At 36.6% G+C, this 16800-nt stretch overlaps 2 protein-coding genes across 2 annotated transcripts; one reads left to right on the top strand and one right to left on the bottom strand.

Annotated features, from left to right (window-relative positions):
• Positions 1-1044: 1044 nt before the first annotated feature.
• On the bottom strand, positions 1045-14402 carry Gnf1 (germ line transcription factor 1). The gene is made up of 18 exons (XM_073079496.1): positions 14203-14402; positions 13017-13115; positions 12214-12865; positions 11629-11738; positions 9918-10046; positions 9118-9574; positions 8430-8544; positions 8050-8177; positions 7387-7533; positions 6937-7020; positions 5054-5202; positions 4423-4617; positions 3668-3819; positions 3112-3220; positions 2506-2651; positions 1827-2040; positions 1488-1658; positions 1045-1184 (listed from the first exon to the last, which is right to left on the bottom strand). The coding sequence occupies exons 1-18, from the start codon at positions 14209-14211 to the stop codon at positions 1086-1088; spliced, it is 3165 nt and encodes a 1054-aa protein (XP_072935597.1). The 5' UTR covers positions 14212-14402; the 3' UTR covers positions 1045-1085.
• Positions 14403-14843: 441 nt separating this feature from the next.
• Positions 14844-16742, top strand: LOC140747105 (uncharacterized). Its single transcript, XM_073079359.1, has 2 exons — positions 14844-15021; positions 15113-16742. Exons 1-2 carry the CDS (start codon positions 14983-14985, stop codon positions 16601-16603), a joined length of 1530 nt encoding a protein of 509 aa, XP_072935460.1. The 5' UTR covers positions 14844-14982; the 3' UTR covers positions 16604-16742.
• The last annotated feature ends 58 nt before the right edge of the window (positions 16743-16800 follow it).

The raw sequence follows: 16800 nt of genomic DNA, 5'->3' as shown, positions 1-16800 counted from the left end.
TGAACATGCACTCCACTGTGCATGTCCTAATAATACACCCATATTCTGTATGTGAGTATTGGAGTTGTTTCTAATTTATCATAGATATATAACTTTTGGGGACTAGTTGCATCTCATGTGTATCTATCTAACCTCACCCTTCAAACTATTTTTGAACAGCTAATACTAGAGATAAAAATAGATGTGAGCAAGTTTTATCCTCATCAATGTGAGAATATCAGAATCTTTACATTTTCAAAGAATAGTTTAGAAATGGCCAAACATTGTTAACTAAAAACAGTAATAAAACAAACAGAACGAAATAGGATTAATTTTAATTACACAACATAATTGAAAACAAAAAGTAAACAAGTCAGTGGGACATAACTAAATCATAATTATCATAATACTGTCAATTATTAGTCCGTGGAGTTTAATTGTTAGTGACATGGAGAGTTACTTGCCTGCAAGCATCCATGCCTCACTGGTCAAAATTATTTTTAATGAGATTCACTATTTGATGCTACAGATCCTTCTTATAATTGGGTAAGAGCTTTATGGAAAGGTTTTGGTCATGGTCAGCTTGTTGCATTCGTTTGTAGAAGTTAATGAAGTCAATTTACATCAATTTGTCTGCAGTATGAGTTTATAACAAAAAAAAAAACAAGGTCAAACTCGGTGCATCTAGATCTACTCGTCCAGGAGTCAGGAAAATTAGATAAACTTAAAAACATAATTACCAATAAACATCACATAATATTCGAATCTTCATAAAATTGGAGCAATATTGTAGCATATATATGATAATCCTTAATTGTAAGAATGACATCAGACATTATGGCTCAGTATCAAGAGGATTGCAAGCAACATTTTAACTATTAAATTCAACTTTTCTTAGTTTCCTTGCATACAGCATGTGTGAATAATTTTATGTCTAAGCCTATACTTTACATTTTACCAACACAATACAAAGGAAAAATAATTTGAAACCATAGAACCATAGATTTGAATCAAAATTAATAATTCTAGAATACAATTTAAAAGTGATCAAGTGATTAATGTGATCAATTCCTTGATCACATTAATAAAGATAATATTGACACAATTCACTTCTTCTTTTTTTTGCTTGTGGTTGCCTTTTCTTTGCTCGAACTTGCCTTTTCTTTACTGGATCCTGCCTTTTCTGTCTCTTTGCTTTTCTTTTTCTGTGATAAAAGAGACAGGTTAGCTGTGATGATAGAGAATTTAAATACAGTTGCTCTCTTAGTTAGTTCTTTGACTGTATTGTCACCAAAGGTATATATATTATTTTGTGCCTAATAGTGCTATTGTGATGATTTCAAGCATATAATAATAGAGATTACACTTATACGAGACGTTTCAACTTAGTCTTCTGAGTTAAGAGAAGAGAATGCATATTTGTCAACTTTTGGTAGAACAAAACTATTAAAAAAAGTAGAAACCAGGACATATATACATACAAGTCAGAAAATCTTTTAAATATTTACTTTAATAAGTGCATCCTTCTCCGGATCGTCGTCGTGTTCGTCGTCGCCGTAGTCGTCGTCGTTGTCGTCGTCGTCGTCGTGTTCGTGTGTGCGGGCGCGGCGCGCGGCGGGCGGCGCGTACGGCCGCGCGGTCGACGCCTTGTTGTATGTACGCGTCATCGCTGCTTTCACCTAAAGTAACATTTATTATCCAGTCAACATAATCTATACATATAAATAAAAAGTACATGGACATCAAAAGTAAGCAACATATATTATTTTTAAAAAACTCATGGATAAAAAAAATAAATTTGGTACCACACAAAAGCAATGGTAAATATTATATTATGTTACGCTCACCTTAGCATCGACCAATATGTTAGGGTTCCTTTGGCCCGGCCATAACGACAGTTCCGTAAGCGAGTCCAGGTCCTCCCTCAGCAAGTGGTAGGACTCCAACACCTCCAGAGACTTGGGTATGCCATCCGACCTCTCTTTTATAAGGGGGTTGAGGATTGCGTCGCGTAAGTAAGGCGCATAGTCCAGGTATATTGACGACTTTGATCCGGATGTGCTGGAAAGAAAATCCTATTAAATCTCATCTCCTTACACTAGTATAATCCACATAAAACTGCTAGTCCGCTCTGAAAATAGAAATCAATCTTGTCGCTATAGCAAATTGTATGATAACAGCTGCTCGCAACAACTTCAATTTTTGTCTACTATGAGCTAAACAAGTTTCGAAGGTGGTATAATCCTTTGTAAGACCACCGCCACATCTATTTCTGCCTAATAATAGTAGTATTTAGTGCTGTTGTGTACCGCTTCGAAGGGTGTGGTAAGGGAGACATCATATATTAACTACATATTTATCCCATTCCAACTTAGTCCCCAGGGTAGCAACGCACCTGCGGCCAACCTCAGATAGGACTCTAATCTTATCTGAGGTTGATCACAGGTGTTTCATGACCGGCAGTAGCCACCATTAGAACGACTGCATGCTCACTTGCTACTTGTATATAATAAAAAGAAAAGAAACCTAAGCCTAGTGTGAGCGTGAATCTCCTGGCAGAGCCGGTGCATCTTGGTCGCGCGCGAGTTCTTGCCGAGCCAGCCGGGGAACTGGATCTGGCCGCCAATGTGGCCCGATAGGTGGTGACCGGGGATCACCGAGCTGTACATCGCCTGGAGGAAACAGACATTTAAACCCGTAAGTATTCAGAGCTCATGGGATTATAACATCTAAGGGGAGTGTTCATTGTCAGAGTTTTAATTTCAAATCAAATAAAACCAAAAATATTTTATCCAAAGTAGATTCTTTACAGAAATATTTTTGAACGTCAATATTTCTACCGCATTTCACAAGGTTTTTCGTTATGGAGAAGACGAGGCGAAGAAACTCCATAACTCACATCAAAAACGTATTGTACATCTACTATATTATAATTAAGAGCATAAACAGATAAACATAAAGATTGTCAGAAAAAGTAGAAATCTTAGATATACATATTTATAATAGAAGAGGGTTTCAAAATCTGTCATCATGCCCATTTTAGATAACGCTGAGACATTGTTACAATATATGAAAAAATAATTGGCTGATCCTGTATTTAAATTATTCTAAAACATAGTAGTTAGTTCATACTTGAATAGGTAAAAGACTCCACGCCTGGCTGCCCCGTATGCGAGCGTCCACGATGTCGCCGAGGCTGATGCTGTCCGCTGCTTCGCTCATGCGGTGCAATAATTCCTTCCTGCAACATGTTGTTAAATTTGGTAGCTATCAGTTACTTTAAACGCTTCTGAGTTAAAGTTCTGTAAACTTAGTTGAAAGGCTCATATAATACATTTGATTCTCTTTACAACTTTACTTTACTTTACGTTTAAAAATTGTCAACGGTTGGTCGACAGGCCCAATTTTGGAAGTGTCAAGCAATCGCCACCATTAAAAAAATTTTGTTCCTAAATGAACTCCATAATATGTTATTTTATATAACGTTAAAAATTCTTTAATACAAATCTCATAACAAATACGATATTATGTATAAACAGTTATTAATATTTGTCACAAAGTTTCGTGTTACTGATAATCCCTCTTAGTAGCAAGACGCGACTAATCTAAGGACTTTTCGAGGGTTCACACTTGTGGCTCGACAGTAAACATAATTATCTCCGAGACGAATATAAATTAATACACTAACTTGTCACAGTGCGGCACCACCGACAAGTAGTTCTCCTGCACGAACAGCGGCGCGAGGCTGTAGTCGCTAAAGAACAGGTCGCTCTTGTCGTTGAGCGACATCGTCTTGTGGTCCTCGGCGGAGAATACCTTCCGGATCGCCTCCCAAGGGCCCTGGGAAGGTTTGAAGGTGGTAGAACTTTCAGTTTTACGACTCTATCGGCACGACCACTGCACTTCTGCTATTTCGCTATTCTGCTATTTCTGCTTAATAACAGCAGTGTTAAACACTGTTGTATTGTCATTTGAAGGCATAACAGGTTAGTCCTCAGAGATAGCGGAGCATTTGTGGTCGATGTCGGATAGGAAAATAATCTTATCTGGGTTTGATTACACATGGCCAAGGGCGGCAGTAGCTACTTATTATCAGGTGGATTGTATACTGGTGTACTTTAATATTACAATAAAATAATAATTTTAATACTACACAGACAATAAGTATTATGTTAATAGCATGACTTAACACTTGATGTTGTTTCACATTTAGCTTAATATTCTATTTCTCTTGACCTAGTTAGCAAAAGACTTACTATGTTTATGTTCTTCAGGATTTATTGATGATCTGTCAGTCTCTTTACCATGCCACCATAGTGCCTTAAATTTTTCTCATTTTTTTTTACTTTGTGTAGCAGACAAGCATTAATTCACCTGAAGGTAAGTGGCTACTGCCGCTGCATGCTCGTCTGCTACCCCTATATTATACAAAAAACAAGTCACCATCTTAATGTCCTTCCTGACGCGCCTCGCCTCGTCCCGCAGGCGGTCCGCGTCGGCCAGCGAGCTGTCGGCGGCCCACACGGACAGCATGTGCAGCGTCTGGCGCACGTCCTGGCCGGCCGCCACGGCCAGCTGCGCCACCACGTCCGGCGGGACCTTCACGCCCTCCTTGAAGCATATCGACAGCATCGCCGACTGGGGGGGAATTAATATTGATTTAGTATTGTGGGCTTAAGAGTTTTAATATTCCACGGATGAGCATGAGTCTTTCTCCGCAGTTGAGGGAAGCCTGAAGTGTGTTAAAGCGTGTCATTGGAGGGATTTATGGCAAATTCGTGTGTATTGTATGAAACTTGCATATGTACCTATACATATATATAAGCTGTACCTATTATTATTTATATGAACATGTACAAAGCTAGGTAATATGGAGCACGGTCCACAGTAATGTGGCTAAACTTTGTGCTCGCTTCAGTAATTTGTAGCTCACGTAAAGATATGTTTCTCAACTGTTATTATTATATAGAAATTGTAAACTTTATTAGAAGCCCTATGAGCGATTTAAAAACATCTACTAAAGGCTGATCAGTAACCCGCACTTTAATCTACCAATCTAAATAAAGATGTGTACCTTAATCTGGTCGACTCTAGGCCTAGTAAACCGCAGGTCGTAGCAGTAGTTGACGAGCGAGCGCATCTTCTGGCTGTTCCTGTCGTTGCACATGCATATTATCGGCACCGACGTCGTCTTTATCAGTGCTATCAACTCTTGGAGGCCACCTGGTTATGGAATGACAAGAGAAAAGATTTTAATTTGTTTTTATTTCTTAAACAAAAAAAAAGTAAAGCAGAAAGTTAAGGTAAGTGCCGTGTCGTATAATTTGGTATTTTTTTGTATTGTAATATTTTTACTTCTTGCGCGTATAAACATTGATACATTATTTTCTTAAAAAATATGGCAAAGTAGTTGACGGAGCTGTTGCCACGGCTAGACTAGTCAGAATAGATGAAACACTGATTTAAAGAAAACTGATAACATTACAAGTTTGCCTATTATTTCATCCGTCATACATACAAGGGCCCTCTTTCAACGACACATACTTTGCTATTATGTGATAATTCACACGCACTCATTCTATCGTCATTCTCAAAAAAATATATATACAGGCTTTATAAGATCCCCCAAGTGCACTTTACTTAGAAGTAAAGTCCTACACATATTAGTTAGTGTAGTTGAGTACACCAACTAAGACACTTGCCAGTATTTTTCTTAATATTTCCAACTTGCTGTAAATAGTTCACAGTCTGTTACACTTTGTTACATGTTTAACAGAACCACGGTGTGCACAATGTGCTAAATACTAAAAATGTCTTATTACAAGCTCTGCCAATACCATACAACAGAGGCCACGGCGAGTATTACATTGTATCTTGCAAGTACCATAACCCATCCTGGACAGTACCCAGGCATTACATGGTCTTAGTCAACAGATGCCACGGCGGGTCTTACACTGTATCTTCTAAGTACCATAACCCGTCCTGCAACACAGTACCCAGGCATTACATGGTCTTAGTCAACAGATGCCACGGCGGGTCTTACACTGTATCTTCTAAGTACCATAACCCGTCTTGCAACACAGTACCCAGGCATTATTACATGGTCTTGTCCCTGTAGCACCGGGATCAGAATAGGGCTACGATATCCCCTGCCTGTCGTAAGAGGCGACTAAAAGGGGGCTTCCGGTGTTGCGGGCGGCCACAGTGGGAGCTCGAACCGTCCAGCAAGCGAACCCGGGAAGGACGGCGGTATGTGGTCGCATAACGTCGTAAACACCAGACGGTGCGGAGAGCGCCTGGTCTCACCTGGGCGGAGCCTGAGTTCACATTCAGAGGACTCCGGTTGCGTTCCGTTGGAGATCCCGGAGTCCTCTTCGCAGCGTTGAGGATCGCCAGGGGTTATCAACCCCCCCCCCGGGGTTAGTGCGGTAAAAATCCCACATCAATCGCTCCCACGACACTGGGTACCTTTTGCAGGTTTCCCCCTCGTCAACAAAAAAAACTTTATATATTTTCATAGCATTATGTCTTACGGTATATAATTTTTCTTTTTTTTTCCCTCCAAGAAAAGGTTTGAATCTCCTATAAAACTTTATGTAAAAAAGCTTATTTTATAATTAAATCAGTACTTAAATGATAAATCCGCGTGGCATGACAACTTCAGTTCCAACATCAATAATTAATTATATGTACCACTATGTAAAATCGTATATTATTTACCCTTTAATAGATGCAAATTTGCACACGTATGGAGTTTCTTCTTGCGCCGCTTCTTCTCCATACCGAAACACCTTCCGAAGCGGTGGTAGTTTTGCTGACTTTCAAAAAGTATTCTATATGAATCAATTTTGAATAAATGAGATTTGAATTTTAATTTGAAGTATAACTTCTCACATGCGTACATAAGTATACATTTATACGATGCGATAAATAACAATAATACATAAATATAATCACCTCTGTCTTCGTTGCCGGCCATTCCATCGACTTCATCCATAACCAGTACGTGCTTCTTTGTCACCGCTTGCTTTCCAGTGTCACCTGCGCAGAAATTAGATTTCGTTCAAATATACATATACATTTGGTACTATAAACTCCCATTGCCATGAAAAGCATCTCCATCGCTTCTCTTTTCTTCCGGTACTCCTTAGGATGTCCGTAAAATTTCTGTGCGAATCTCGTTGCGCGACATATACGGGAAGAGTTTTTCGTGGCCATATCCGAAATTATAAGATATAGCGAAAAATACTGAAAGGGGATAAATAATAGTAATAAATAATAATAAAACCTAATCTATTCTCCTAGCCGGGAATCGAAAAATATTTTGAAAAAAAAAAGCACAACCTGTATTCCACCATCGGATTATCTACTTACTAATCGCAACTGATCTTTTAGTAATAATTGTACCTTTAGCATACGCAGAGAGTGATGTGGTGGTGAGCAGTTCCCCGATCTGCTCCTTGATGAGCGTCTTGCTCCTCGTGTCAGATGCGTTGAACTCCACCATGTCGAAGCCCAGTTCCTTGCACACCAGCGACACTGTCGTCGTTTTACCTTGGAAATTGAAGATTTGTTAAGATTAGTCATGATGTAGGGCGGGGATGATTAGTCATGATGTTAGGGGAAAATAAGGATTTGTTAAAATTGTTCAGATTGTCCTTACAGGGCGTATAAGGATTTCTTCATTTGATATTGACATTACTAACATAACATGGATCGTCCTTCTGGGGTGCCAAAATAGTTTAACCCGCCCTCCAACTTTTAGCGCATGAAATAAAATATTGAATTTAAACGAAGGAATCCCCTTAACCTATTACAGTCGCGCTGTTTGGCATGGGTTTCCTCAAAGTGACAAGAGTTTATCCATAGTCCACCATGATGGTGATGGAAACATATACAGGTTTTATCAAACTTTGTTATTAAAGTAAACTAAATTTGTTTTATACTTTACGTCGAAAAATAAGAGGTGCGTGCCTGGGGTTCGAACTTCAAACCGCCTTCGTTGGAGGCTGAATTTAAATCAGCTTCATGAAGAAATATATTCTTTTTTAGTAATTAAAAAATCCTTACCTACACCAGGTGGTCCAGAAAGTAAAGCGGCCTTGTAGTACCCTCCATCGTCGTTCTTGGCCCAGGGGCTGGGCTTAGGCAACTTCGCCTTTCTATTCACGTACCATTTGGTCAACCAGTTGCATAACCTGCAATGCAAATTAATGCTAAATACTTTTGACAATAAAGTAATTTCTTACAACGGAACAAAAAGATGATTCCAGGTAAATATAACAATTTATCTCAATAAAGATTATCTCCATGAAAGCATTATCCTGTCCGGAAAGAGATGTATCTCTTGTGTTGTAACACAAACACAAAACACAACATATTTTATTTTATTTTTCTTATATTTCTACTTAAGTTTATAGGCATATAAATTTTTTAAAAAATCTACACACTTCTTCACATTGCTGGCCTCGCCGTGTTGTCCAATTATCTGTTTCAGATTCTGTGGCTTGTATTTGTCTACCCACATCAAGGAACTCGATAATGCTGATTTATTCGGACTTGTCTCTGCAATCATTCATACAAATTTAGTAAATACAAAGGTCAGAGTAATAACTAGGAGCGTATTATGTCGCCAACACTGGTTAAGTCTGCGCCAAACTTCTAGTCCGCTCTGAAGTTGCGCGCAGGAGTAGTCAGAGAGTCAATGGGGTCGAGCACAACTACAAGCATATACTCCGTAGCAACAGTAAGGGTACACTAACGCAGCTATGTCCCCGTGGGCGAGAGCGGGCAGCGGAGGGTGCCGGGAGGTCCCGCACTACTAATATAGAAGTTTGGCGCGGACTCTACTTGGTATGAATCGTAGGGAAATATGTTTTGGATGTTTAAAAATAAAATAGTTGTGATTCTTGATACACTTCGTCAGTATTCATATAATAATTGTTCACACAACTCTATTAATTCCACTTTTGAATAATGATTGTTTAAATGAATTGAGCGCGTTCAGTGGTGGTGTTCACAACTTTGCCTCTTATTCATACCCAAATAGTCTCACTCTATACTTTTTATTAATTCGAGAGACTGATTCATATTTTTGTGTTGATGGGGTTATATTTTAGATATTAATTTATTACAAACCATTATTTGTCTTTGATTGTTCAATTTCTTTTTTCACTGATTTATCACTAGGTTCCGATTTGACTGTAGTCTCTGTCTTCAACTTATCTTTTGGCGAAACTTTCTTAACACTATCTTTATTTTTATCCTCTCTGTCTTTTCTATCTTTTACGTCACCATTAGTTAATTTAGTTTTCCGATCACTAGAATTTTCTTCTTCATCAACTACCCTATTGTTACTATGTACTTTTTTGTCAATACTATTTCTAATTTTATGTTCTTTCGTACTGTTCTTTGATTCTGGAGTTTTATTTTTTTTAACTTCCTTCCTATTGTCTATGCTATTGTTACTTGGTTTTCCGGACGATTTTTTAATGATTTCTAAGAACTCATCCTCGTTAATGATTTTGATGCCGAGATCTTGGGCTTTTGCGAGTTTAGCGGGACCGGCCTCGTCGCCAGCGAGCACGTGTGTTACCTACAATGATTTTAACAAGTATTAGGCGTGATTAATGATCGATTAATGTACCTGGTTGTTACCTAAAGCACCGATGCGTAACGAAAAATTAAATACCTGGTTAGTTTAATGAAATCGAGATTTTTCCCGAATACCTCCCATTTAGGTTTATGATTAAATATTTAATAAGTAAAATTTGTTTTGATTTATTCAACAAATGTGAATAAATAACATCCGATACAAATGCATAATTACACGCTATCGGCATCACCCGTGATGACAAAGCCATGTTACATCGGACATGGCTTTGTCATTCAAGGAAACTGACTTGAGCATTGAATATATTTGTATCTATTGCATGTACCTTTCTGCTGATAGAGTTCTTGATAGAACCGCCGTATTTCGCAATTGCTGCTATGACTTCATCCCTCTCGAAGGAGTCTAGGACCCCGGTTAGAAGGAAGGCACAATCTTTCAAACAGTTGGGTGCACCCTTTAAACATACTTTATTAATTAGTATACCTATGAAGAGTATACTACAAGACCCTCAAAGCGCGTGATGGCTACCTTTAATTTAAATAAATTTTCGCCCATTATTTATTTATACAGGTGTACGAAGTTCTTTTAAAGGAGAACTGTATTTTTCAATATATTTTTTGACAAAATATAAAATATACATTTTTTTGATAAAATGTAATGAATATGTATAAACTATATTTTGATTAAGTAGATGGATCCAATGTATGGAATCACGTAGAATCATAATTATATGAAAGTAGGCACACACAGCACATAGATAAGTTAAGGTAATACAAGAGATAACATAAACATTACACAAACACTAAGCCTTAGATAAGACCCAAGATAGCTATACACTTAAATAAAATTGTTTTCCTATTTCCACAACATTTGAATTTATTAAACTTATCCCATCAAACATACTCGTAGAAACACTGTCTGGTACATAGAGGACTGAAAAAGCAGGTTTAATATAAGGTTTTCAAATTCTAGAACTGATCTTGAAAGGACTTTCAAAAAAGTTTGCATAATATGATCTTAAACTTAAAAAAAATGGCAAAACATGAGACAAATCTGAACCCATCAAACATAGAAACACTGTCTGGTACATAGAGGACTGAAAAGGCAGGTTTAATATAAGGTTTTCAAATTCTAGAACTGATCTTGAAAGGACTTCCACGAAAAGTTTGCATAATATGATCTTAAACTTAAAAAAATTGGCAAACCATGAGAACAATCTGAACCCATCAAACACATAAACATGATTTGCTACATAGATGACTGAAAAAGCAGGTTTAGTGTAAGGTTTTCAAAATCTGGAAATGATCTTGAAAGGACTGTCACCAAAAGTTTGCATAATATGATCTTAAACTTAATAAAATTGGCAAAACATGAGACAAATGTAAACCCTTCAAACACATAAACATGATTTGGTATATAGATGACTGAAAAAACAGATTTAATATAAGGTGTCAATGTTTAGAACAGATCTTGAAAGGACTTCCACAAAAGATAGCATAATAGATCTTAAACTTAAAAAAAGTTTACAAAACATGACGAAAATCTGAACCCTTCAAACACATAAACATTGTTTGGTACATAGATGACTGAAAACAGCATAATACCCAAGGACGCGAATACATAGACCAATACCCTAACCTACCACATACTAACCTGGCCATATTTACTATTGGCATCCAGGCCAAAATCTAAACGTTTTTTGACTGCGAGAAGTAGAACCTGAATGGAAATTATATCAATGAAGTATAATCTTCGACCATCTATGCTAGCTCTTCTAATGAAAAAACATATACATTAAAACATTCAAAACAAAAAACATAATAATTAAACTAGAAAAAATAATCAAATTATAGACTAATGAATTCAATTTCAATCTGATATTAGAATATACTAAGTTGGAAATTATCAATTTTTGCCTATTAATTAATATTATCTAACAATTGTTAGAGAAAGCAATGGATAGATAGATTAATATTAACGTAAATACATCACGAACTACTACTAATTTTACTTCATAGAAAAATAAAGTAACTCACCTCAGGGATTTCCTTCGATCCCAAATGCTTAGGTCCAGACCTGTTCAGGTATTTCTGATATAAAGCAGCTGAATGCAACCTTCTTTCATGCCTTTCTTCATCTGTAAGGACTGGAATTGAAAACATTAAATTTATTGACTAATGTTAAATAATAATTAGAATGTAACTTGTCAATGTTATTTTTTGTTATTATTCAACAAGCAAGTAAATATGTCATATGTCATTTTATAATATGAGACGTAAGCGGCACCTGATGGTAAGGGGCTATCGCAGCCCATGGACATCTGTAATCAACCCCAGATTATATTTCCACCCAACCTCAGCCACAGATGCACCACTACCTCTGAAGGGTAAGCTTGCCGGCAAAAAAGTATGTCTCCCTTACCACACCCTTCAAACCAGAACACAGCAGCTCTCAATACAACAGTATTGAGAGCTGCTGTGTTCTGGTTTGAAGTGTGTGTGTGTGTGTGCCTAATTCTGCCTAACCTAACCTTGTTAGGTTAGGCAGAATTAGGCTGCAGAAATTAGTTGTTAAATTTAAGTTTTGTTGTTCTATGAATTTTATATATAATTTATTCATACCAGAATCATTGAGACTTTTGTTAAGTTTCCGTTTCTTGTTTTTCGGCTGTTCATCATGAGTCTGATTGTCAGTAACACTGTCATCAATAAACTCACTGAAATCCCTTTTCAAACCTGTTTCATCTTTAGATGCTTCCTTTTTAATTTTCTTATGACTTTCTGTTTTTGTTATTTCTGTATCAGTATTTGTAACATTATTGTCATTTTTATCTGAATGATTTGGTGAAAATTCTTCATTATTGGGTTCTTTTTCTATATGTACTGAGTTACTGGATTCAGATTTTTTATTTGGAGACTGTTTTTCCTTTTTAATTGTTTTACTAAAATCTTTTGATTCAACCTGTTTCTGCTCAACTTTTTCAATGTCATTGTTCACATCTAATTCCAGTAAACTTTTATCAAATTCGTCATCTGAATGTATGCCAAGTTCTGTATTTTTCTTCTTTGCTTTGGTCACTAGAGGCTCTGTCCTCTTGATGGGACCACCAAACAAGTCTGTAGCTTTCACCTCCTTGAAAATTTTCTTTTGTGGTGATTTTGGTTTGTTTTTCGATGTTTTATTAGAATCACTACTTGATGGCTTCTTTTTAGTGGCAAATATTTCTTCGTCTGAATCATCTTGAATTACTCTTCTTTTCCTTGATTCTTTTTTCTAAACATATAAATGACAAAATATTATAAGTAATTCTTTATAAAAAAGGTATTTGGCAGTATTTTCAACAGATAGTAAGTATTGATTTACTAAATTGTCTAATGATTTAAAGCTACACATTTAGCAAAATACCTTGTTTTATAGAAATTACCTTATTCTTTATTTGTACATCAGGTGATTCTGGTATAACATCATCGTCTTCTTCTTTAGGTTTCTGGAGTTTTTTGCAAAGAAAGTATGATCTTATGTCCTGCAATATTTATTTTTAAATACATTAATAACTAACACATTTAACACAACAATATTTAACTACATTATAAGAGTGATATGATTAAAAACTTTATTATACAGGGTGAACTTTTCAAATGGGCCTTCATGGCTGAATCCAAAACTATAAGAAATAGCAAAAAATTCTGAAAAGAATTGCTTGGTAGATTTTAATTAAAACCAAAATTGAGTCAGTAGATTACTTTAAATTCATTTCCCTAGCCAGGTATCGAACAAATTCTCAGGAAAAAAGAACACCTGTATTATTCCACCAATTATATTGTCCCATGATATCCAATTAAATTGTCACTTGTATATTGAAATTATTACTGAATTTATCATGAGACATAAGGTGCTTTGATATACTTACAATCTCCACCTAATATTCAAGTAACTATTTAGGCTAAACTGTACTTTATGACCTGTCGAATTTTGAGTTGTGAGTGAAATAGTTGGGTAGCAGGGTACTACAGGAGCATTCCCTGTCAATATGGAATTGCTTATAAGACGCTAATATGAAGTCATCCATTAAGGCCTGGACAAACAACCTTAGTGTAATGCAATTCTAGGTTAAAATTGGGTAAATTATGTCAAATAAATAGAATTTGTTGGTTAGGTTCTGGTTAGACAGTATAACCAATACAAATAAATAGGAACCCCGCGAAGCAGGGTTCCGTCGACTTTAGTATAGTCAAATTCTAGGTTTAAATTGCCATTTTAAATGTTTCAGAGCAAGTTTATGGAGTATTTATGAGAGGTGAGATGGAAGGGGTTAGTTTCTTTCAATATCATGTACATCCCCTAATTTTATAGTCTTAATTCCTAATGAACGATGTAGGTAACCTTAAAATTAAAAAAATAATTAAAAAAAGGGGGAGGGGTTCCGCAATCCCCCCTTTTCAGGGGAAGTTACTATGGCCTCCCCACACCTAAAATCAACATCAAATTCGACGGGTCATAAAGTACAATTTTACCTAAAGTACAGTTTTATCACTATTTAGATAGGATGATAAAACGTAGATAAAGAAGTATGTTTTCCGTTTATCCATAAGGCGAGAATGTTACTTTACCTTCGACATCGTGATCAAAATCAAAACAATATGCTTTATATTAGAACACACATGATTTTCTTCGTGGAATAATAATATGGAATTAAAAAGTTTATATTAAGTTCAATAAAACAGAATAACAACCGCTTCTTTCAAATAATTCATTCAAACGTTTTAATTTCTATTTAAATGTTCATTTTTTGTTTACTGACATTGACAGATGACAGCTACGACTACACAATATATAATATATATACTATAATAGATAAAAAATAATAATTAATATTTACTGTAATGAACTCATTTCGTATTTTCAATGCAAAGTGAAAATCGCGCGTCTATGCGCACCGCAGTTGTTTTTCTGCTGAGACCTCCATTTCTTTTAATCATTGTACTATAATTTTATTACTATATTTACTTACAGTTAATCCTACAGTCACTAAATCCTTATTACAATATAATGTACATTTATAAATTTTATTTTAATATTCCTCAGTATTTTTCCTCAATCAAAGACATTCTCCCGAGTTATTTTAATGGTCTGTCCCAAAGAGTGTAGTAACCTGTGTGTCCATATAGGTTACTGTACTCTTTGGTCTGTTATATCCTATACTACAGATTACAAATTTAATTACAGCAAATAGCGCCATATTTGAAAATTAACAATGAAAACATTTGCAAAATAGTTACTTCGAATTCAATGATTTTTCTTTTAAGTTTTTTAATATTAAGTAAAATAATATGCACATGGGGCACAAATGCAGGAAGTGCTATATTTTATAATAGATTTACTCGTATGGGATGCTGGAACGAAAAAGATATTGCAAAGCTACGGGCGCGGCAAGTATTTGAACAACTGTTACCTTCTCCCGTTTCTCCTGAAAGAATTAATGGTAAATATATCAGAGACATCCTTCGTTACTTTCGGCAGGCTTTGCATTCAGTTGAAAAAGATGATAAGCGTACTTCGATGGTTCTCGAAGAAGCATTGGCAGATACTATAGGTGCACATTTAAGAAGTGAATTTCTTCCCACCGCACGATTCGCTTACTATGCCGGCTACGTGCCCTATACTAATGTAAGAGACTTGCATAATTTTTATGATAAAGTAAAAAATATGCTAAACACTCGAGGCCTCGGTTGGAAAAAACCTGACAGTATACCTGAATGGTCAAATTTGACCGTCGCTAAAATTATAATCGGAGACGGTAAGTACTTTGATCCGTGTGGATGTTTATTAATGAAACGTGACGCTTCTTCGTGCATGCATCTACCGTCGCCGAAATTGGACGACGAGAGCGAACCTTCCGCTATCGCTTTGCCGTTGAAAACCGGCGGACTGGTTAGCTTAACGTCTCCCGATTCTGAAAATATTTTATTAAAATATTACACAACGGCCTCGCGCTGTATTTTGAACAGTTCACCGCGAGCATGCCGACACACGGATTTCGTCAATTTCAATAATGAGATGTGGCACTGGATGAAGAGGAACGTTGCTCCACACCTCGTCGATGAGAAATTGTACGCCGCTTACGGCGGAGTGTTAAGGATTGCAGCGGCTGTACAGAGTTACGGGAAGGGTCTGTCCAGGCGGAATCTTTTCGATGTCCAAAATTCTGGAGCAAAGAAGTGGCGCCCATGGAAAAGTCTCACGGAATCCTACGTTTATGTTAACACCGATTGGACGCCGTACCTATATGTTGGTTTCGTTTTGTTAGCTGCTTTTTCTATATGCCTTCTTCAAATATGTTACAATTTTATTTTGGGCGACGAAGACGTTTGCACTTGTAAAGGGCGTGGAAAACAGTCATATTCTAAGGATATCGCTTACGGTGACATCGAGTCCAATATCCCAGCTATGCTTCCATCGCATCAAAGTGCCGTGTTCTACAGCGAACAGAAGCGCACGAAACGTTCCAACTCCAAAGCGAAAACGTCTTCCCTTGGATCGTTTAAGACGCAAAAAGTATATGATTTAAACGAAAATACTGAGAAGCTAATGGCTGTAATCATGAGCAACAAGGAAACCAGCAGCGAAGAGGGCCAGCCTACAGCTAAGGAGAATTTATCAGATGCGAGCCATAGCAAGCGGTCGACGAGTCCACCCAAGATAGAGACTGATATATCTCAAGTGCAACTTTCAAAATGTAACAAGAATCACTCACGTTTACCGTTTCTCTCCACAAGTTCAGTCACTCGCTCCGATTTGACCTACTGTCAAAAAGTGTCTGACTCTAACTGGTCAGGGTCTACTTCTTCATCGGCATCTATTAGCTCCACAACTTCGAAGTCCAGGTGTCGCAGGTCCAGAAGCTCTCGGGACTTGGCGTGGGCGAGAAGAGTCGCCTCCAAACACACTTTACAAATAAAATCTATTTCTAGAGACTACACTTCCTTTACTACACCGCCATCTCAGCGATAGCTTTAGAATATTATTTAGTTTTAGAATTATTGTGTTTACTATAAGTTATATTGATTGATTTTATTTAAGATAGAGTACTTATACTTGTTTACATAAGTGTGTAATGTCATTATGTATTAAATTTTGAAGGACTTCAGTATTTATGCATTTTTACATACGCAATTTAGTTTTTCAATCCTGTAAATAAGTACAAGTCG

Source organism: Epargyreus clarus, unplaced genomic scaffold (genome assembly GCF_041222505.1).
Source record: "Epargyreus clarus isolate Ecla_fem2 unplaced genomic scaffold, WU_Ecla_fem_2.2 ptg000014l, whole genome shotgun sequence".
NCBI lineage: Eukaryota > Metazoa > Arthropoda > Insecta > Lepidoptera > Hesperiidae > Epargyreus > Epargyreus clarus.
This window is presented reverse-complemented; position numbering and strand designations above follow the sequence as displayed.